Source organism: Pimephales promelas, chromosome 2, assembly GCF_988280905.1.
Source record: "Pimephales promelas chromosome 2, fPimPro1.hap1.1, whole genome shotgun sequence".
NCBI lineage: Eukaryota > Metazoa > Chordata > Actinopteri > Cypriniformes > Leuciscidae > Pimephales > Pimephales promelas.
The window spans coordinates 4,474,978-4,497,967 of record NC_142770.1 but is presented as its reverse complement, the minus strand read 5'-3'; the positions used below and the strand labels follow the sequence as shown (position 1 = coordinate 4,497,967).

General features: G+C 36.6%; 2 protein-coding genes across 5 annotated transcripts in view; one reads left to right on the top strand and one right to left on the bottom strand.

Annotated features, from left to right (window-relative positions):
- LOC120486601 (uncharacterized) overlaps positions 1-21,503 on the top strand; it is a 147,053-nt gene extending 125,550 nt beyond the window's left edge. The window contains exons 1-5 of one of the 3 annotated variants that reach the window (XM_089121523.1): positions 6,970-7,028; positions 14,142-14,471; positions 15,638-15,964; positions 16,881-17,074; positions 17,468-21,503. In XM_089121523.1, coding sequence (XP_088977649.1) covers positions 14,183-14,471; positions 15,638-15,964; positions 16,881-17,038 — 774 coding nt within the window. In that variant the 5' untranslated portion in view covers positions 6,970-7,028; positions 14,142-14,182 and the 3' untranslated portion in view covers positions 17,039-17,074; positions 17,468-21,503. Of the gene's footprint in view, positions 1-6,969; positions 7,029-11,685; positions 12,110-14,141; positions 14,472-15,637; positions 15,965-16,880; positions 17,075-17,467 lie in introns of those variants that run through there. The other 2 variants (XM_039682740.2, XM_089121525.1) reach the window with 2 other exon arrangements.
- On the bottom strand, positions 5,814-10,313 carry LOC120486663 (uncharacterized). 2 transcript variants are annotated; one of them, XM_089121718.1, is made up of 6 exons: positions 10,024-10,313; positions 8,958-9,278; positions 7,080-7,379; positions 6,864-7,004; positions 6,680-6,741; positions 5,814-6,103 (listed from the first exon to the last, which is right to left on the bottom strand). In XM_089121718.1, exons 1-6 carry the CDS (start codon positions 10,070-10,072, stop codon positions 6,059-6,061), a joined length of 918 nt encoding a protein of 305 aa, XP_088977844.1. In that variant the 5' UTR covers positions 10,073-10,313; the 3' UTR covers positions 5,814-6,058. The 2 variants fall into 2 exon arrangements, with proteins under 2 accessions (XP_088977844.1, XP_088977843.1); XM_089121717.1 differs by having other exon boundaries at positions 6,864-6,971; positions 10,024-10,218.
- Positions 21,504-22,990: the final 1,487 nt, after the last annotated feature.

The following is a 22,990-nucleotide window of genomic DNA, read 5'->3' as shown; positions in this document are numbered from 1 at the left end:
TACACGCGGATAGCTCAAAATGCGTAGAGATAACACCCCACTTGACTCGAAAGTGGCGTATATGTTTACGCAAAAGTCATGATGTCATGTTGAATCATCACGTTATCAAAGAGCGCTTAACTGGTTTCCCTCAGAGATGACGGCAGCTGGAGAATCGAGATGTATAGATTCCACTGTCGCGTCTGTTGTGAAATAAATCGACAGCGCATTAATTTTAAACAGACAAACAAAAAACTGCAATCAAGGCATTTGTCGATCGGAAAGATATTCGGAAAAAGTGTAACTTATCAGCTGGCTCTGGCGGTCGCTAAGAAGATGGGACGTAATGAAAAGCCTGTGGTCGTTGTGGTTTCTCCTTTGGTCGCACTCATGGAGGACCAAGTGAAAAAAGCAACACTCGTTATTTTACTCCTAAAATAAGTAAGTTCTGTTGACAACTGTATGCAAAGGAGCTGACTTACTGCGTTGCTCTGATTGGTTGTAGGTTTACCGACTATCCAATTGAGTGCAGAGGTTTTTTTTTCCTGGTTCGGTTAAGACACGCCTCATAATCAAAGCCCTACGGAGCCGTTTCAGACACATACTCTGACCAGAATATGAGTATGTCGAAGTCAGGCTAGTTAAATGGATAAAAAGTAAGAGAATATTATGATTAAACTACATTTAATGGTACAACCCAATTTTCAGAAATGTAGGGACATTTCTACTGCACGTTTAATTGACTAAGAGTCGATAAAGTACAAAATACAGAGAAATGCGTTGAGGAAAATAAGTCCAACGTTTTCACCAACTTATGTATTTTGTAAACATAAACAGATTTAGATTTTTATGGCTGCACAGACTTTAAACAAAGTTAGGTATGATGTAAAATGAAAGAGAAACGCCTCAAATACAAGAACATGAACATGTGGTCAATGAGACGTGGTCTGACGTTAGCCAGACCCCTCTTTACGAGAAATGCCATTGGATTCATAATGACCACAGCGCCAAGACCTCGGTTTAACATCTCATCCGAAGGACGGTGCTTGTTACGGTATAGTGTCCCCCGTCACTCGACTGGGGCTTTAGGACCCACACAGACCCAAGGGTGAGCGCCCCCTGTTGACCTCACAACATCAAAGTTAATCTGATTTGAAACAGCCCACAATAAGTAGGTGAACTGGTAATAGGTGAGGGTGTCGTATGTGGGTATAAAAAGGAGCATCAGCCAAAAAAAATGGGTCATGGGTTCACCACTTTGTGCCAAATATCATGAATTCTCAAACAATTCAAAAATTTCGCAATGCAGGATTACAAAGTATCCCGGTGTTTCGCCATCTTCCATGTATTATACCGTGAAACGATTCAGATATATCTTAGTCCGTCTAAGTGCAAGGCAGGAGACCTGTGTTGAATGTGCGTGACCTTTGACCCCTGATCTGCTAATGCATCAAGAAATGCAACTTGAATCTGTGTTACTCAAGGAAAGGTGATGTGACACAGTGGTAAACATGTTGGAGTGTGTAGCTATCAAAATTTGTTCATATTTACGAAATAAATATTAAGTTGGTCAATGATATCTCTTCTTTGTACTTTTCTCAGTTAAATGAAGGTTGATGAATCAAAAAATAAATATATATATATATATATTTCTTATGTTGTATCATTTAATCAAACGTCATCCTCATATTTTAAGAAATCATTATTATGATGTTGATGTGTTTCTCATTAGTATCATTTTGATGTGTTTACCATTATCATGATTTTGAAATGTATGTTTACTTTTCTTTTATTAATCTTTATGCCTCAGATATTGCTGACGTAGGGTGAACTTTTGTACTGGCTGTTGAGATGAGGGCAAAAGACTGTACATTTCCGACCACAAATGCTCGAATGTCTCAAAAAAAGTGGTAAACGAATGTTAGCTGTGTACGGGCAACACCTCAGAGTGTGAAAACACGGAAACTAGAAATGTTTGTGTCTTTATGTGAGAGGAAAGTCATTTTAACTCTTCATTTTACACGGTTTCTTTATTAAACTTTTAATCCTGTTTATGGATGAATTAACTTTACTCTTCATTTATTATTTATTTGTGTGCTGTTAAGAAATAATTTTGACTAAAATCATGACTGGAGGAGTGGGGGGGGGGGTTAACCAGTTAACAAACCACAGATTGTTGATTTTATTTGCACCTTTTCTGGAAATTTCAGAAAGCAGAAAAAGTGATTTTAAATGTATATTTTCCACATTTTGATTGAATGGAAAAACCCAAAGTACATAGATAAAATCGTGTGCCACCTCTCAGTGCCAGTTTCTCTGAAGTTCATGTTGTGAGTGAGACTGAAACTGCTGCGGTCGGTTTTTTTACAAAAATGTGGTTTGATCTGTTGGTGGACACACGTCTTGCAGGTGAGAATGTGCATTCGGTGCATGAGAATGTTTAGTTTGTAGGTGAAGAGCTTCTTCCTGTCCTGACACTATTATCAGATTTTAGACACTTTAATCTACTGGAGAAAACAAACAAGATGAGCACTGTTTGACTTACTATAGAGGGAGAGAAACAGTAACACAATTATCATATTTAACTATTCAAAAGTTTAGAGAGTATTTCCTTTAATTTTTTTTTAAATTTCCACCTGTGGTAAAAAAAAAAAAAAAAGACGGAAGGAAAGAGTTGAAGCGTGGATCTATTTTCAAAGCGTTATCAAATTGTGACACGGGTGCTCAGATAAACTACAGGATTATAATAACTATATTTACATACTGAATAAACAAGACACTAGTGAGTGAAGGGGGTAGATAAGGGTTCTGTGGCCAAATATGAGTTGGACATAGTTCATCTGGTTTTTGATGTTCACTTGCCAACGCTAATGAGGAACCGATAAACAGGAAGCGAGAGATTACAAACTAAACGTCATTGAGAAACTTCAAAATAAAAGTCCTGAACGCAGCAGAACATACAAACAGCTGGAGCCTGAGAAACTGATGTTATTGTGGTTTATTGAAAATATGCAGTGAATACTATCAGATTGTGGGGGTGTGGATCAGGATGTGGTTTATATGACTCATTATTTCGCATCATCCGTTAGATTAATTTTGTCCGATGGAGATGGAGATAAGTGTGAATGTGTCAATCAATGTTCTTTTTATTTCTTTGTATGTTACATTATGATTTGAGACATATTTCTCTACTGACAATCATTATGTAGAAAAAAAAACTATTTCTCAGTTTGTTTTTTTAAGTGCTTCAGTGTTTCTGCCATTAGTGAGTAGTTAAAATACAGTTCAATATTTAGTTAAATCGATCCAATTTATGAAACGTGAGCTCTGAATCAGCATCAAAACATAACTGAGGTACACCTCACATGCACATCAAGTTACACACAATTTTCACATTATGTCACATGACTCTTATTTTTAAAGGAACATGTTGCATGTGCTGTAATGTTGCTTATTCAAACCCACCAGATGGCGCCACTCAATTTCGATAATGAATGTGATGACAGTAAATATCATAGGTTAAAACTAAAGTAAACCATAGGTTAACTAAAGACAGTCAATCTGTAATTATCATTACAGCTTCAGGTCTGTCTTCTGGTCCTAGCAAGAATTAATTGTTCTTCAGGGCGATTTACTATCAATGCAGACACTCAGTGAAAATATGTAGGATATTTTTATTCTAATATTAAAATAATGATTCACTGTTTTGAATCGCTCGAATCTCCACACGCTGGCGACCTCTGCTGGTCAGGACAGCGAAAACTCAGACCAAACATGCGTACAAACACCGTTTCCAAACCCATTGTAAACGTTTTATTGAAGGTTTAATCTATTAAAGACAGTTAACAAATCATATATTTGCATTAAACAACAAGTGTCTTTATAATATGCGTAATTTTATTAAATTGTAGGATTTTTTTTTGTTTGTTTGTTTTATTGATTATCAGACCAGTGAGACTTTTTAACTACAGCTTTTTCTTTTAGTTATACGTATGTGTAATTAAATGTCTAGAAATGTATAAAATCGATCCGTGATCAGGTAAAAAAAATCACGTGGCTATGACGTTGACTGAAATCATGTGACTTTGACAGCAAATGAAAAAAAGAAGAAGGGTGACTGGCTGGCTGATTGATTCATAAAGGTTTCGAATCTTCATGAATGGTGTTTTGAAAGCGCCCATCACTAGTTATTTTCAGCTTTTCCTCTGTGAGAACCAGGGGCGATTCTAGGGTCAGAGCTTTAGGGGTGCTGAGCACCCAATGAGCTCCACCGCCACCACCCACATTTTACATCCATACGCTCCCTCTCTCTCTTCATTTTATTTATTTATTTATTTATTTGTAAGGGGGACAGTGTACACATTAATCAACATTAGAACAATGAAAATGTACCCGAGTTAGCTAAAATAGCTAATTTTCATCGGTAGTTCCCCAGCCAGGAGTAAAAATAGGCAACCTTAAAGATCTTAACAAATTTGTAAAACTATGTTGGTTGGCCTCTGTTCCTAGGGGGGTTCGGGGGCATGCTCCCCCGCTAGAAAAATTTGTACATTTTAAGGTTAAATGCATCAATCTCGTGCTCTTTGAGAGATCAAAATTAAGAGCTTCAACCTTCAACGAACTGCTCATTGAACAAAGAAAAAGCATTGATTTGTACTAGGACAATAAAGAGGGCTCAAACATCTTTTTAGTTGAGTCTCAGTCTACATTACATTATCAATGGTGTTTTAGGACCCCAAACAATTATAATAATGTAATAATGATTTATATAATTATTCCTATGATGTAAAATCCATATAGCCTATAAATGTACTATATAAGTGAAAATTAATATTTCAAAATATTTTAGTCAACATTAGGCTACACTATAGGAAAATTAAAATACTTTTGTCATATTTCTACACTTGCAAGAAATAAACCCAAAGCTTTTATTTAGGAGAAAACACCAGATATAACCATGCTGATCGCGTGAGCAAAGTGCACACTTTTCTTTAAATCACCCAGCAAAATTGGATGCCTATTAAAGTCTTGTGCTGTTTTATATAGGCACACAGCCATATCGTGGATTCGATTTTTTGCTTCCCCTCGCTTGGGCGCATGGCGAACTTGAAATGTATACATTTTATCAGACCGGCGCTCGCGGCCTCGAAACACCACCGGCTCACCGGGAAAACTCCCGACTCTCCCGATTGCCACTCTGTTACCGTTACTCCACAGCGGCGGCGACCCGCTAGACTAAAACAGTCCGAAAATAAACACTTATTATAGGTGTACCAATGATTCAGGATACTGACTCCAGTACTCACCGATATGGTTTCGGAATCGGAACAACTGAAAGAAAAGAAGTGTGAGACACAGCTCTGGAGCGTCTCAATTGATTCACAAAACTACCTAATGGCCCGGATTCTCACAATTCTGCGTGTGTTTCGCGCTGGATGACGGCCTTGCTGAGCGGTGCAGGTTCAAAGAAGTAACGTTAGAAGAAGAGAAATGTTTTCATTTTCATTTCATTTTAAACCACAAACTACTGAGTATGTTTTGGACATTATTTAACCGTGTCAAAGACGAACAAAATTTTTAGAATAACAAATTTCTTTCTCCAAGTTTTAGGGGTGCTGAGCTCCTTTTTAGGGGTGCTGAAGCACCCCTAAAAAGGGGCTAGCCTCGCCCATGGTGAGAACTGAAACATTTATTTATAGCTCACTTTATCGGAAAAGTAGTAGGCTACTATTATTAGAGATGTAATTTTATGATTTGGACACTAGAGGGCGATGATGTGTTGTGCTAAAATATCCAGAACGTGTGTTTGATACTGTAAAAAGAAAAACGATGCATTCCATATTAAGTTTTCTATTTATTTAAGCAGGAGTAGACCAGGTGATCCAGACCAGTAAAAGAGTGAGATCAAAATGTTATAAAGTCTCCACGTGTTAAGCCAAAGTCCTTAAGCTAAAAAAATAACATTTAGTTAAGTTTCTGCCTTTTTTGCACCACTAAATTAAACCATAACAATAGTGCTTATGAGAGGGCAGGTGCAAAAGAAAAAAAACATTAGATGAGGCTGAGATGTTGTATTTGATCAACATTTTTGGTGTATATTTCCATAAATGGGCTCCTTTGATTTCTGCAAGGAAAAACAGACAGTCAAGCAACACAAGGGCAACCATTTAAATAATTTATATTGATATATATATGCCACTTGCTTGAGCAACTTAAGTTATGCGATAAATAAGTTGTTTAAATGTAATGTGAATAAGTCTATGAAAGTGTAAATGTACTGTGTACAAAAGGATAAAAACTTTTGTGTTTAAAAAGAATTGAATATATGTTTGTGGTAAAGATGTGAGAACACAGTGACACATCCAAGCACTGCAACGGAGGAGTATAGTTCACTTTCATATGGAAAAAATATGCAATGAATGTGAATCGTGACATAGTCATAACAGTAGCTACGCTGAGAAGCCTATAAACTTTTTACTAGATCATTGAATATAATCATATTTTATTGTTATTAAGGAAAAAAAATATTTATAGGTCTGCAAAATGGAAATACTGTATGTTAGTTTTTACACTGTAGCATAAAAACATGCTTCATCTAGTAATGTCCTCCTGAAGGTAATAATTAACACAGTGGACTATCCACATTTGTTCATTGACTGTATGTAACAGATTAACTGACTGCAACACAGAATGATCTTACCTTTTTCCGTCTTGTTGGTTTACATAATGCAGAATCCTTCATGTCTTTTGCCTGTGTTTGAACTAAATGAACAATAACATAATGTATACATGTTTAAAACAACAGTTTTCAATTTAATATTAAAATTAGTGCTTCATAAAAGATAAATATTTTAAAATATGCATTAATTGCTTGATCTCCTGACCTATTATTTTACGTTTCCTGCAGATGCAGCAGATCACGACTGCAACTATAATCAACAGAGATCCGGCAGCAGCAGCAGCAGAGATCAACACTATCAGAGACACTGACTCTGGAATAGGAGAAGGAGACTGTGTTGTGATGTCTAAAGAGAGACATTAGAGATCAGGTCAGTAATCACACACACACACACACATATATCTGATGAGTGGTGGTGTACCTGCACATGTGTGTCTGCAGAGTGTGTTGATGTCCAGATGTGTGGTCTGGTTGCTGATGGGATTGTTCAGCACACAGCTGTAGGTGTTTTTATCCTGATATTCCACCTCCAGAGGTAGAGAGAGACTGATGCTGAGATCACACACACTGATGCTGGACAATACACTCATTCCTGCGTACCAGGACAGAGTCGCGTCACACACACTCAACACTGATGATGAACACACCACTGAACAATTTGATGATGATGATGATGAACATTGTGAAGAGTTTCTGATGATGACAGGAACAGGCAGACGAGCTGAGAAACATGAGAGAAATATTAATTAATCTACACAAAAATCTCATTTCAATGTGAGAGTTTTTAGGGCAGTGGTATTTAAATGGTGGACCCTGATTGGTTCCATCTGGATGGTGGGACATAATTGCGGAATTTTACAATTTCTGAAGTTTATAGCGAACAGCGCATCAAAAAAATGAAGCGGTTCCCTTTCAAAAGCTTCTCTCTTTGGTGCTTGATTGTAGCAACTCTTTGTGTGTGATCGGTGTAAGACCGTGTGTCCACCAAAGTGTTTTTATCCAGCTGAGAACGCTAGACGCTCTGCTGAAGACGCCGTGCTTTGGCCGCTTGAGAGCGTTTTGGCAGCGCAGCATTTTTTCTGTTGAGACGTTTCGTTGCTATGATACAGAATATATGCAGCAGTTTGAATGTTGTGACAGTTGGTCGGTGTGGTTTAGTCCCGCCCCTCCTCCACTGTGATTGGATGGCTGGGTAAAAAGTGACAGTGATGAGTGCTGCGTTTTATCCAAAGTTGAACATTTTTCAACTCCCAGCGACCAGTAAAAACGCCGGGCGCTTCAGCGTGAAAAAAACGCTCAGCGCCTCGGTACGCTCATGCCGTTTAAAAAACGCAGCGCTCCCATTGAAAACAATTGAAAACATACGTCAGGTGCGTGGAAAAACGCTTTGGTGGACACACAGCCTAAGGCCGTCTAATTCGATCCAATGGCGGTATTCGATCAGAGGTCTCACACGTGTTCTGTCTTTTCTCATGGCAAAGGGATTTTTGCTGTATTTTCCGCACTATAGGGCGCACTTAAAAGCCTTTAATTTTCTCAACAAAAAAAAAGTAGGCCTTATAATCCAGAGCGCCTTATATATGGATCAATTGGTTAACAACGCTCCGCGTTATTAAATTCACCCGCGAACTTAGTTACGTGCCCGCCCCAGCGCGCTCACTCTTACTAAACAAACGCCTCACCTCCGGCGCCACATACTCGCTAAATTCCCTTTAGCACATCTAGTGGATGCATAACGCAAACCCAGTCAAACGTTGGACTGCAGTATCCTATATATCCGGTGCGCCCTATATATGAAAAATGTTCTAAAATAGTCTTGTGTATCAATCTGAAGAGGACAAAGAGGTGGAGCTGGACTAATCCCATCCCATCCCGTCCACTCTGCAGTGAGTAACACTTGAAAGAAGAGGAGAGACCGATGTTGAGGTCCATCCTCCGTGTCACCAGATGGAAATCTGTCCTCCAGTGTAGAGTGTTTGGGGGGGCTCTTGTTTCCGTCCTTCGGATGAGACGTTAAACCGAGGTCTTGACTCTCTGTGGTCACAAAAAATCCCAGGATGTCTGTCGTAAGAGTAGGGGTGTAACCCCGGCATCCTTGCCAAATTTGCCCAGTGGCCTCTGTCCATCATGGCCTCCTAATCATCCCCATGATTATATATATATATATATATATATATATATATATATATATATATATATATACAGTCAGTGTCACAAATGCTGTTGATTTAATTCCTACTGGATATGTTTTCAATAAAACATAAAAATGTAAACGTTTGGACAAATGATCTCTACTCACCATAGACAGAAACATTCAATGTTTTTGATGATTTTTTCGCTCCAGTTATCTCTAGTTTATAAACTCCAGTGTGTTCAGTTGTGGTGTTTGTGATGGTCAGAGATCCAGTTTGATCGTCCAGCTTCAGTCTGTCTCTGAATCTCCCACCAGGAACATCATCAGATGTGGAGAAGATTCGGTTCTTTTTATTCATTTTAGCTATCAGAGAGTTTTCAGCTCCATATTTCCACAGTATGTGGTCATCTTTGCGTATTTCAGTAACATCAGTGTTTAGAGTAACAGAATCTCCCTCCATCACTGACACTGAATCACCAAACACACCTGATGAACACACAGATTTACACAGATTAATTGTTCTGATGGTTTACAAAGCCTGAAATCAGCTGAAGATTTTGTGAAATTGTGAAATGAAAAACATTCAGAGCAACCGCAAAACAGCAAAAACAAATGAAAGGGCAGATATATAAACATAATATTAGTTAAAACCTTTACATTCTTAAATATTTAGAAAAGTAGATTTTTTTTTTCTGATTAATGAATGTATATTACTTTTGTAGTTGTTCAGGGCTAAATAAGATAATTAAAACCCACAAAAATGGCGATGTCCCCTCACCCCACCCCAACCCCACATTTTTTTTTTTTTTGGTAAAGCATACAATATGTGAAAATTACAAAAGTATTTCTTAATGCATTTGTTTAGCCTGCTTTTTCATCAATCTTTACGGATCGCTTCTGCTTTACATTCATAACTCTCATTTAAACAGGCTTACGATCACCTCGTCCGCTTAGAAGACGGCCACTGACTATCACATGAAGTGATTTAGCTTGAGTTTATAGTCAAAACACCATTTTATACACTGATACACTGTCAGGAAAAACCTGCAAATATCGGGGAACTTTAACATGGTCCCCATCCCAAATCATGCAAGCTGGGCCTCAGATTTGAAAGTAGCATAATGAAGAATTCTCCGCAAGATGAATCAAAAGCAATTTACTTTATTTTCCATGACTTTTAATATCTGTGAAGAATGTTACTGATATTAAGCCAAAAAAAGAGAGAACTTACCAGTCAGACGCCACCAGTACAAACAGAACAAAGTAAACTCGTGAATCATTCTCTTCAATTGTTCAGTCAAAAGTCTAATTAAAACGTTAATGTCTGTCGCCTTACATTGAGACTCTAGCAGCTCGTCGTCTGAGTCAAACTGAAACCGTCTGTGGTGGGTTTTCTTCCGAGATGAAGAGTGGGTATAGCGCACGTGTGTTTATTTTCTAGGTGAAAGAGCTTCTTCCTGTCCTGCTTAATGACTCTCATGGTTAATGCCTGCACAACCAATCTCAGTTCATGACTGCACAAAAGAGTGAAGAGCTTTTTATTATCACCAAGTTAAAATCGACCTTGTTTGGCCAAAGTCCTGAATCCATCAAAAACAGTCAAATCATTGTCGGAGGTTAAACTAGACTCTTAATAATCACACATCTTTGCTAACAAACACATTGATAGCTCACCACAACACTGAATAATACACCAGACCTTTCTGTGGGTGTGAGCTGTTAGCAGTGAATGACGGATAGAGAGACAGTAGCTTCATTTACATGCACCATAATAATCTGATTGTAATTGGACTAGTAGTAATCGGCTAAAAAACCTGTATGGCTAATATTCAAAACGATAAGCACGTGCTGCTTTGTTTAAGATTTGAATATCTGCTGTCCATTTTCAGTTTCCCTTTCTGAGTGATGAATATAGACTATTGATTCCTGATGATAAATTTACTTACACGCAGGCGCAGAATCAATCAATCTCTTTATTTGTCCCTGTAGGGAGATTTGTTTGCAGGACTATCAAGTAGTACCTCATACAGAACCTTCAAACATACTGGTGAACACACACTAATACACAACACATAATTCCCCATACCCCACTACCGATTAAATTAGGCGTACCTATGATTCTCAGACAGACATATAGGTCAACAGGATTCATCTACAAGGTGTATCAGATTTCTGTTTCTGGACTTGCTTTAGTTGACTTAACACACACTGCACCTCCTCCTACTCAAACATTGCAAGCATCGCTTGTGAAAGGCTTGTCTAAACAGATGAAGGTAGGCACCACCACTGTTTGAGTCTGTCTATACTGGACACGTCAAAGTAAACTATAAACTGGTTTTGTCTTTCTGAACGGCATACATGATGATGTTAGCGTCTATTATTGCACATTTGATCATAATGCTACACCTGTTGAATCTTTGAAGCTCTAAACGCAGCTAATTTTGTCTTGCACGTCTGTAACCACAGTGGCTGACACCCGGAGTAAGAGATCGTATGTTAACAAAAAAAAATCTTCCCCTTTAAGAAATAGTAAGGTAAAGGTAGTGAATTAACCCTCTACCGCTGATACTAGTAATCTTTAACCTTTATTATGATTTACTATCCTGAAATATTTCTGGTCCAACTATTTGGACAACAATTCTGATTGACTAATGATCAGAATATTTCCCTCCGCTTTTCACTAGATTTGCTGTTGTATGCTTCTTTCATTCGTGCAGCCTGTTTATCAGAATATACTTTTGTTGATCTTCTGAGTTCAGTGCTAAAGTATCCAAAGGGCCGGAAAATATCATTTAATAATGCTTCTGTGTTCTTTCTACTGTCTACAGTCACAATCCTGCCCGGCTTCCTTATTTCCCCCATTTGCATTTTCAGTTGAAAGTCTCTCTCTCTCTCTCTCTCTCTCTCTCTCTCTCTCTGTTTAGGGTAGTAGAGCAGGTGCTGTGGGTTGCATGTGATGAAAGACTTTGACCTTGATGCGACTCAACACCAGGAGTTTTTGTGTGTTCATTAGTTAATTATTATTTCAACATTATTTGGTCTTTTTTCTTCACCTGAGTTCTGCCGTTCTGAGGGCTATGCAATTGAAATAAGGTGAAATTACACAAGGAACAGCGAAAAGTCCTTTACAAAACGCCAGGAGCGTTCACGTCACCGCTTTCATTGTGTTGAATCAATGAAAGATCTGCGTTTCCAGTGAAGTAGAAGAACAGAACGCTTTCATGAATATTAATCTGGATTCATTTTCTGTGGGGAAGTTTTGAAAATGAAGTTTCTCTTCAATTTTTTCGCAGTGATCTTGTTTTTACTCGACAACGGTAAGACATTTACTTGTTACAATCTTTCTTCCAGTGTTTGTGTGACTGTAAACGCTGGAGTGACGGAAGGATTCAGGTTATTGTTGGACAACACTTTATATAACCTTTATTGCTTTCCTGTTTTGCTTAGTTATGCTCAGCTCTAAAATATTATTTTATCAGCATATCACATTTTGTTTATCCTAATAGTTGAAGACAAGACATACGTTACACCTTGCATTACATAAAAAATAAAATAAATAAATAAGAGATCGTAGATTATGATTTTATGATTTATGATTATTGAGTTCAAAAGTTTACATACACTTAATTAATTCTTAGTATGTGTCATAACCTAGATGATCCATGACTGTTTTTATGATAAATTCCATGTTTGTCCTGAGCAGTCCTGTTCTCCCCACAGTTCTTCAGAGAAATGAACTAGTTCCTGAATATTCTTTGGTTTCCCAGCATCTTTTTTACGTTGGGTCAGGAATAAAGCAGAGACTGCATCCAATCGCAAGCACTTTATTAACTAAACAAACAGGGAATCCAGGGTAAACAACAAACAAAGAAACTCATACAGGAACATGGAAAAATGGGCGTGGCTAATCAGAAATATATGGGAACGATGATCAGACAACAAGACACATGGCAAACAGGGAATCACATGATAGACAAGAACAAGGAACGAGACACAGAACCCACACCGTGACAATCTCCTGCATAATTTAACCCTTTCCGGCAGTGACTGAATTATTTTTGGGATCCATATTTTCGCACGGATAACACCTGAGACACGACTATTACAAAATGGTGCAGACATATACACTGATGCTCCAGAAGGAAACACAAATTCAGGGGGTGTAAACTTTTGCACAGGACGATTGGGGGTCAAATTCACTCAAAAAAAATGAACTAGGGAGGTTGTGCACTTTACATAATATATTTATATATAGTTTAATTATAATAATTGTGATTTTTGACTTTAAATGTTTTTTTTCTTTCTATTTAGGTCTATGTAATTGTGTCTCAAATTTACAGTACAAAATCCTAATGTGTTGTCTAAACACAAACCATTTAAAATGTGTACATCCAGAGGGTGGCAGTATAGTGCGAGCCGACTGCCATTTTGCCCGAACTTAATTTTATTGTGTTCAATCTGCTTAAATCTACGAACAACTTAAGTTTACTTAATCTGTTTGTGTTGGATTACATGATTGATTTGTGTTGCCTTAACTTTAGTTCCCAGCATGCTTTGCATATGGTTGAATTAAGAGAGAATAAATGTTAAAATAGCTAGCTAAAGTCTATCAATTTAATTAAATGTCACTGAATCAAATGGAATATAAATAGATGAATGAATATAATAAAATGCCTTTGAATCATGTCAGGAAGCCTTTAAAAATTCACGTTGAGACTACTTAAATTGGGTAATTTACAATTACACAACTCCATTATGTTGAAGTTACATGAACAAATTATGTTTGTTTAACGTAATCCAGTTATGTGGAACCTGTTGACAAATTAAAATTAATTAAAGCCAACATATAATTTTTTTGAGTGTTGTACTTATTTTGTCTTAAAAAATTAAATATATGAGGAAAATATGCAAGTATTTTATGTAACTTCTGTAGGGCAGTACTAAAACACAATATCTTTAAATAATTTAATAAGAATAATTTCCAATCCTCCTGTTCAAATATTTACATTGGGTCTATGAAAGCGCTATATAATTGCAGTCCATTTACCAAAAACCTACAGTATGAATCATAAATTGAATCAAATGTCATCCACCGACAACAAAATAATGCTTCCCTACCAGGTTTTCAAAACCCTAGGCTTTCCAATCCATAGAAAACACAGCTGAAAAAGCTAATCATGGTATTAAGGGTTATAAAGAGACAGGCAGTTGAGTTTCATCAGGGTTGGAGTGAAACTCTGCAGGACTGAATATATCCAGACATGTTTCTTTAAACAAAATCTTAGGTCACAAAATCAGAAAATTCACTGCACTATTGTATATTTTTTTATAGCTTGTGTTTCTTTTCAGGTTCGTCTGGTGCTGATACAGATGACGTGTCATTGTCAGTGATGGAGGGAGATTCAGTCACTCTATACACTGGTGTTCAAACAAACCAACAAGAAGTTATCAAATGGTATTTTAATGACACTCGTATCGCTCAAATCAGTGGAGATCTCAGTGATATCTGTACGGATGTTCAGTGTGAAGACGGAGATGAGAGATTCAGAGACAGACTGAAGCTGGATAATCAGACTGGATATCTGACCATCACACACACCACACACTCTGGACTCTACGAACTGAAGATCATCACCAGCAGAAGCAGCAGTGACAAGATCTTCAGGCTTTCTGTCACGGGTGAGTCATTTAATGAGTTATTTTCTTTACTAATTCACGTATAGTACCCTTACGAAAAAGAAGTATATTTCAAGTTCATTTTATGTAGTATACTTAAGTAATGTTCAAGTATATATTATGTAGTAAGTATACTAATGTCACTATGTAGTAAACTTGTAAGTGTACTATTTTATTACCGCTGGGGACTAAATTGGGCCACTTTTAGTACATAGAAGTATATGTTTAAGTGTACTATAAGTGTAACAGTAAGTGCACAACTAGTTCATAATTATGTATCTCATGTGTACTGCAAGTGAATTTATGGGTATACTAGTAGTTTACTTTTTTACTGTAATACTTGTATACTTTGAATACTTAATTATACTTTTAAGTATTTCTGGATCAAAAGATTGAGTACAAGAACAGGACAAATATACTTGCTTTTCTCTCAGTATAAGTCAAGTACACTTAAGTGTAATTTGAAGTATACTTCTGAGAAGTACAGGAAAAATAAACTGAAAGTATACACTGAAAAAAATAATATGCTTTATCTAATCAATAAAATTGTGGCAACATATTACAAGCAATATTATTAATTAAATTGCACAAATTAGAATTAATTAGAATATTAATTTGATTAACTATTACTCAATTCTAATTTGTTCAATTTAATAAATAATATTGCTTGTAATCTGTTGCCACAATTTTATCGATTAGATAAAGCATATTAATTTTTACAGTGTACTTTCTTATTTTTAGTTTAAAAGAAGTATACTAATGGCACACTTGAATAAACTTCTTTTTCGTGAGGGTATACGTAAAATCTTGCAGATAATCTCATTTTATAGAATTACCTCACTTTACATCATTAAATAGCTAAAGGCCCATTCTCACAAGAACGATAACCATAAAGACCAATTGTGATAAATATATTAGTGTAGAAAGCTTCAGTTGAGTTGAAATGGATATGTGAGGTATCATCAAGGCATCTCTGACCAACTTCTATTATTATCTGTTTAAATCAGGATTTGAAATAAATAAGGATGTAAAAAGCACCAAACTTTCTTTTCAGAGTGAGAGCTTGTGCAATCGCATTCATGATAATAGTTTGTTCATGTTGTGGAGGGTTTGCTGTTGTTCATTTCTCCAGGATAAGATCCTCCAGCATCTGTTGGTTTGTGTTTCAGGTGTTTCTGCTGCTAAACTATATGAAGTGAATAAGGGAGAATCTGTTACTTTAGATCCTGGTGTAATAACAAACCCAAATGATGTGATGAAGTGGTATTTTAATGATATTCTCATCGCTGAAATCACTGGAGATCAGAGTAAGATCTGTACAGATGATCAGTGTAAAGAGAGATTCAGAGACAGACTGAAGCTGGATAATCAGACTGGATCTCTGAACATCACACACACCACAAACACACACTCTGGAGTTTATAAACTACAGATGATCTTCATCAACAGAACCTTCAGCATCACTACAGTGAAGAGATTCAGTGTTGCTGTCATTGGTGAGTGTATAATTTAATCTTTCAATGCATTTTCCTTTGAGGAGTTTGAAAAAACAGTATTTTTAAATGAACCCCAATAGCTGTTGAGGACTATTGACTCAATACAAAGGGCTTGACTTTAACTAATGCTATTAACATCAAAAAAAAAAATGCAGTTTTGCTGTGAACAGTGTTAACTGTTGATTTTTCAGTGCTAATGCAGGTTTAATTGCTGTTGCTTAAGACAACAGATTAAAGGAGTAGTTCACTTAAAAAAAAAAAAAAAAACTTTTGCTGATAATTTACTCACCCCCATGTCATCCAAGATGTCCATGTCTTTCCTTCTTCAGTCGAAAAGAAATTAAGGTTTTTGATGAAAACATTCCAGCATTTTTCTCCTTAATATGGAGAAAATTATATTATAATTATTATTATAAATTATATTTCTCCATTATATTATAATGCACTTCACTGGTAACCAAATGGTTTGCTCGCCTTGCTCTGTTCGTGGAGTCATTGAAAAAAGATTCATTCATTTTGATGAACCAGTTCGAACAGGAGAGTCATGAACAGAGCAAGGTGAGCATTTGAGCTTATAAAACTGATTTTTTTTTTATTTAATTTTTAAACGAGTAATCGTTTCGCTTGATAAGACTCTTATTCATCGTCTGGTGTCGTTTAAAGCCCTTTGAAGCTGCACTGAAACTGTCTTTTGGACCTTGAACCGTTTGGTTACCATTGAAGTCCATTATATGGAGAAAATCCTGGAATGTTTTCATCAAAAACCTTCATTTATTTTCGACTTAAGTGCCATTTAACTCCTTTAAACCATTTATCAGGTAAATTATATCTTTAAATACTCATTAATTATATTATTAAATTCTGGATGTGCAGCATTAAAATTCAATCTCTAGTAATAATGTCTGTTTCTCTGTAGATGTTGTTCCAGATTCAGGTCGGTCTCCAGGAGCTGTTGCAGGAGTAGTTGTTGGTCTGCTGGTTTCTGCAGGTGTAATTGCTGGTGTGATTTACTATCGCCGCAAAAAGAGCCATGTACCAGTATCACGGGATCCGCCGACTGAAGAAGTTCTATGAGATTTACTGTACAAAAATGCACTTAAAAGAACAGTGGTATGAATATATTTTTATATTATCATAATTATGTGTGTACTAATGTATTCTCTTTTCTAACGGTATCTTTTTTAACAGTAGCTACAGAAGCAAATATTCACCAGTGAAACAACAAAACGATCAAAAACTCCCAAAAAAACAAAGTGCTCTTTTTCAGAGAGCAAGTTTCTTATTATAAAGCACCAAATCAACAGTTTAAGCATTTTAGATGTGAAAATCTAAATAATAATACTTCAGGTCTATATTACAGATGCATCTTATGACTTATTTAGGAAATTTAATCCTCTGTACAAACAACAGGAAAAAACTAAATCCAGTCTATAGTAGTGTTGTTTAGATGAAACATCAATCCTCCTCATTACTTTAACCTTCTGTGAATCTGTTTTCTTCCAGGATGGTGCTGATGATGACGAGAGCCCGCATGATCTGAGTTACAATTCTTTGAGGATACTCAGATTCAGGCTGAGACTGACAATCAAACATAATTTATATTTTTAATACTTTCATTGAAAGATGCACTGAAGAGAATTAGGAAATGAGTAAAGTTCATAATTTATACCTCTCGACCCATATGCTTCTCTACAGCACGCATTGTTTCTCTTCCAATTTATACCCATTTTTTCATATGTAGCTTTCGCGTGCATATGATAAGCACTTTATTGTGTGTAATCCACACCACTACGTAGAATAGATATTTAGGCTACCCCACACCACTACTAAACCTAAACACTACTAAGCTCATTTTCACATGTAAATTGCAGGAGAAATACAATATGAGACGTGCTGTAGACACACATTTAGTGTGGTTGGGTTGCGTTTCCAGATGGAGTGTTTCAGGAATCCATTTTTCCATAAAGGTCACCACAGCCCGACCCTCTGTCTTCTCGGGAAGGCCTTTTCCTGATTGCCTATCTATTGATTTCTTTACTGCAGAGAGCATTAAGAGTAAGATTTTTTTTTGGAAATTTAATAACAGGCTACTTTTAGATCAGAATTTTGTGCACTCTTTCACTTATTTCTGGGAGATCTGGAGAGAGAGTAAAACAAAGTATACTTCCCTGAGCCAGTGGTGGGATATTGGCAAAACTCAGATTAAATTGTTTTGCCAGAGTTACTCTGCTTACAATAAAAGTTTTCTGGACAAGAAGATGGAACAGCTTGAACAGGAAATACTACTTCTCAATTTTGAAGGGGACCGTGACGCTGAGTCTTTGAAACAGAATAAATTTCTTTTGAGGAATCTACTGGAAGAAAGAGCCCAGGAGACGCTGATTCGTGCACGATTCGCATCTTTTAATAGCATGGACTCTCCTACTTCGTTCTTTTTTAACTTTGAGAAGAAGACTGTGGATAAGAAGATTTTAGGCTGTTTGAAACTTCCAGAGGGGAGGAAAGTTAATGCGATTATCTCTCACGCACTATCTTTTTATGAGGATCTCTACAGAGCTGAACCTTGTGATGAAGAGATGGCTGAAGTTCTCTTTAAGGATCTACCTCAGCTTTCGGAAGGAGAGAAAACCATGCTTGATAAACCTTTGACTTTTGATAAACTATCTGTTGCTGTAAATGAACTGTCTTCAGGCAAATCTCCAGGATTGGATGGACTTAATGCAGAGTTTTATAAACATTTCTGGCCAGTCATCGGAAAGGATTTGTTTGCTGTTTTCATGGAGAGTTTTAACAGAGGTAGCTACACTTCCTTTGAGTCTACGAAGAGCTGTGGTCACCCTATTACCTAAAAAGGGGGATCTTGAAGACATGAAATGCTGGCGTCCGGTCTCCTTACTTGGAGTAGACTATGAGATTTTTTCAAAATCTTTAACTAACAGAATCTCCTCAGTGATTCATCCTGATCAGTCATATTGCATTCCAGGAAGGACTATTTTTGACAACCTTTTTTTGATTCGAGACCTGATTTCTTTTGCAAAGATACATAATTTTGACATTGGTTTTGTGTCTTTGGATCAGGAAAAAGCATTTGATTGGGTCGATCATGGTTTCCTGGTTAAGTGCCTTGAGGCTTTTGGTTTTGGCCCATCTATTATTGCTTATATTAAACTATTGTATACCGATACCTACAGCATGCTGAAAATTAATGGTACCGTTACAAGACCTTTCAGAGTAAGCAGAGGCATAAGGCAGGGGTGTGGTCTCTCAGGTATCCTGTATGCAATTGCAATTGAACCTTTTTTGGTAGCACTGAGAAACAAGTTATGTGGCATATCTACAGTGTGTCCATCCACCTCAGACCTGAAAACTGTTAAGCTTAGTGCATACGCTGATGATGTCACTGTTTTTATTAGATCTGCTCAGGATGTCAGGATTTTGAGAGAATATTTGGAGGTTTATCAAAAAGCTTCCTCATCTAGAATTAATTGGCAAAAGTGTGCATCCTTTTTACTGGGTGAATGGGAGAATGGAGGGCCTCCAGTGCTTCCTCAGAACTGTTCCTGGAGTCTAGAGGGATTTAAAGTGCTGGGAATTTTCCTTGGGACTGATCAATATATTCAGAAAAACTGGGATGGAATGTTTGAGAAAGTTTCTGGGCGTATACAAAGATGGAGATGGATACTAAAGCAACTGTCATATAGAGGAAGAGTGCTCGTTATTAATAATTTAGCAGCTTCCATGATGTGGCATCGTTTAAATGTGCTTGACCCACCAAAAGATTTGCTGCAACGTCTGCAGAAGACTTTTGTTGAATTTTTTTGGGATGGCTACCATTGGCTTCCCCCAGCAATTCTGTATTTGCCGGTCAATGAAGGGGGTCAAGGGTTGATCGATTTGGCTGCCAAGGTTAAAGCGATGAGGTTAAAGACTGTTCAGAGCCTGCTCTACTCTGTGGATTTTAGGCCATGGATATCGTTTGGTCTGGCGCTGCTCAGAACTTTTGGTGGGTTTTGTCTTGATAGGCAGTTGTTTTTAATGTCTTCCTATGATGGAAAGTTTTTACCTGATGTAAAATGTTATACTTCTGTGTTAAACTCCTGGACGTGTTAAATTGATTAGAAATGAAATGAATCATTTTGGCCTTGAAGAACCACTGTTTTATAACTCTATATTGGGTGATAACGTTTGTACATCTAATACAATGGTTAAACATTTTTTTGAAAAAAAGCTGACAAAAGTTTTTGACTTGATTGATATCTTGTCTAAAAAATGGAGGCCAATTATAGAGATTGCTAATCAGGCTGGTATTAAATCAGTCAGGACGGTGGAAAGGCTCATTGGTGGTTTGAAAGCATCTTTTCCCTCCACACTCCTCCTGTTTGTTAACAGTTTTCTGTCTGGAGGTCCTTCTGAAGTTTTGTTTCCTAAGATATTAATTTCTCCCAAGGTTGGTTTTGAAGAAAATGATGTAGGAAAGCTGCTGACATTTAACAGGTTACAAGAGCTTGATTTTCAGATGGTAGGAAAAAGAGACCTAGATCAGTTATGTGTTAAACTAGATTATTTTGAGAATATTAAAGACAGGGATGATACAAAATGGAGAGATTTTTTAAAAGTTCCTACAACACTTTCTCCTGATCATTGAATCTCTCGGTTTTGGAAGTTGGCATTATGACCAAGAGTTTCCACCTCAGTGTGTATTCCTGATATTTGTTGCTGTTCCTGGAAAAGACCGTCATATTTATGGTGCTAATATTTATGGTTTAAACACGGACATATTAACCCTTACTTCATCAGAAAACACACTCTAGCAGCGACACTGAAACCAAAACCTGCCGTTATAAGCTTTGAAATTTGTTGATTTATTTAAACAGTTTGCTAAATGAGTTATTCTGATAATTGAACACATATTTGATGATGTTGACGTGTTTCATATTTAGACTGTTAAAAGTTGTTACACACTGGCTGAAACATATGCGTACTTGATGTGATGTTTGTCAGGTCATAGTAACACACAAATGTGCGTGTACTTGATAAAAGAATGTAATTAAATTATAGTAAGTCTTACTCTTTATTTGGAAGAACTTTGTTGAAATGTGCAACAGTCAGTCTTCCTATACTTGAAGTTGTGAAATTGTATGAGGTGCTGATTAGTTTGTCTTTTTAATTTAGTCTCGTGATTAGTTCTGTTGTGTAAAGATTGACTGTGGTTTGTTATTTAAAATATTGAATTCTGTGTTTGTCTTGTAGACTATTATCACTGTTTTGAGACGATTGCCATCACTTAAATACTCTAGCTTTAGACTTACGGTTTTCTTGTAGCAGCATACTTGTCCCATTGTCATTGTTCCTATAATTTTGGATTTGTCTTTTTGTCTGGTGCTCACTAGAGGATGTTTTTCTTTTCTGAAACAGGGAAATTAACTTGAAAACATATGATTCATTCATGGCTGGAATCTGTATGTCCCTAAAATATTATTGTTGATAATATTATAGAATATATAAGATAATATTGAATTATATATTATTTTAACACTGATGCTACTTTGATTCACTGTTTTAAATCGCCGCACGCTGGTGACCCCTGCTGGTCAGAACAGTGTAAATGCAGGAAAAATCAGGTCAAAAATGAATAAAAAAGCACTTTTTACAAAACAATTCTGTTAAATGCAATTATTATCTAATATAATTACATATAATGTGTCTTTATAATATTTTATTAAATTTTAGGGCTGTTGGTCGTTTAATGGAGAGCTTGGTTTATTGCAGTAGAGTAAAAAAAATGCAAAAATAATGAACAAAGACCCAAATTCAAGGTATACTATACCTCAGCTCAGGATAATAAATGAAAAGAGCTTTGATAGCATTATTCTGTGAAGTGATAGGAGACTCTAACATGAACGTGGGTTTAGGGTTTTAATGTTTTTTATGGTTCTGCTAGAGGTGACCTTTCCTCCATGTCTCCATATTTGTTCAGTCTTATCAGAGGACTTGCTATGTGCCAAGATAGCCTGTCATGTAGAAAGTTGTAAATAACAGCCAGTTCTTGAAATAACTTTCATGGCTCCATAGATTTCAGTTTTCATCATGCTCCGTTTTATAATATTTATATGCACTTAATTATCTCATTAACTTTAACACTGTTTCATTGTTGATTTAACACTCTGCTCAGAGTTTATATAATTCACTTTTAAGTGTTAATTTAACACTGGGGATTTTGATGTGTAGTGTTATGTGTTGTGTGAATCCTCCCACGACACAGTTTGACCCCCCTAGTTTGCTCGATATGAGAGAAAAGTCATTGTAACTGCTCATTTTACACTGTTTCTGTCACATGCTCCCTGGTGTCCACTAGAGGTCCTCCTTGGGGAGTCATTCACTTTTGGAACTGCATTCCCCACAATCCCTGTCTGCGCTCATCTCTGTTCATTGCACTCAGCTGTTCCCCATCATGATTGTCATGTTCTGATATATATATACCCTGCCTGTTTAGTGTTTGTTGTGGAGTCCTTGTTATATATCACAACACTTCGAGAGTCTTGCCTGTTCTTGTTTTGTGTCTCGAATTGCCCTCTGGATTTTGACCCTTTCCTGAACTGTTGTGAGTACAGATTCCCCTGGCCTGATAAATGTTACTGCTATTTGAACTTACCTGTTTGTGTGTGTAGTGTGACGGTTTCATTATTAATTCTGTTTATGGGTGAATTAATTTGACTAAAATCATGACTGGAGAATAAAAAAAAAAACACAGATTCTTGACTTTACCTCTGCAACTTTTCTGGAATGCCAAAAAGCCCATAGTGATTTTAATTATTTATTTATTTATTTTTTGTGAATGTAAAAACCCAAAGTACATAGATAAAATTGTGTGACATCTCAAAGTGCCAGTTTCACTCAGGTTCATCAAAACATCGGAGTTCATCTGTCGGAGCTTGGTTGGGAGGAGAGAGGATTAAAGTTGAAACGTGGATCAAATAGGGGGAAAAACACCTTGTGACACGGGTGTTCAGATAAACTACAGGACTA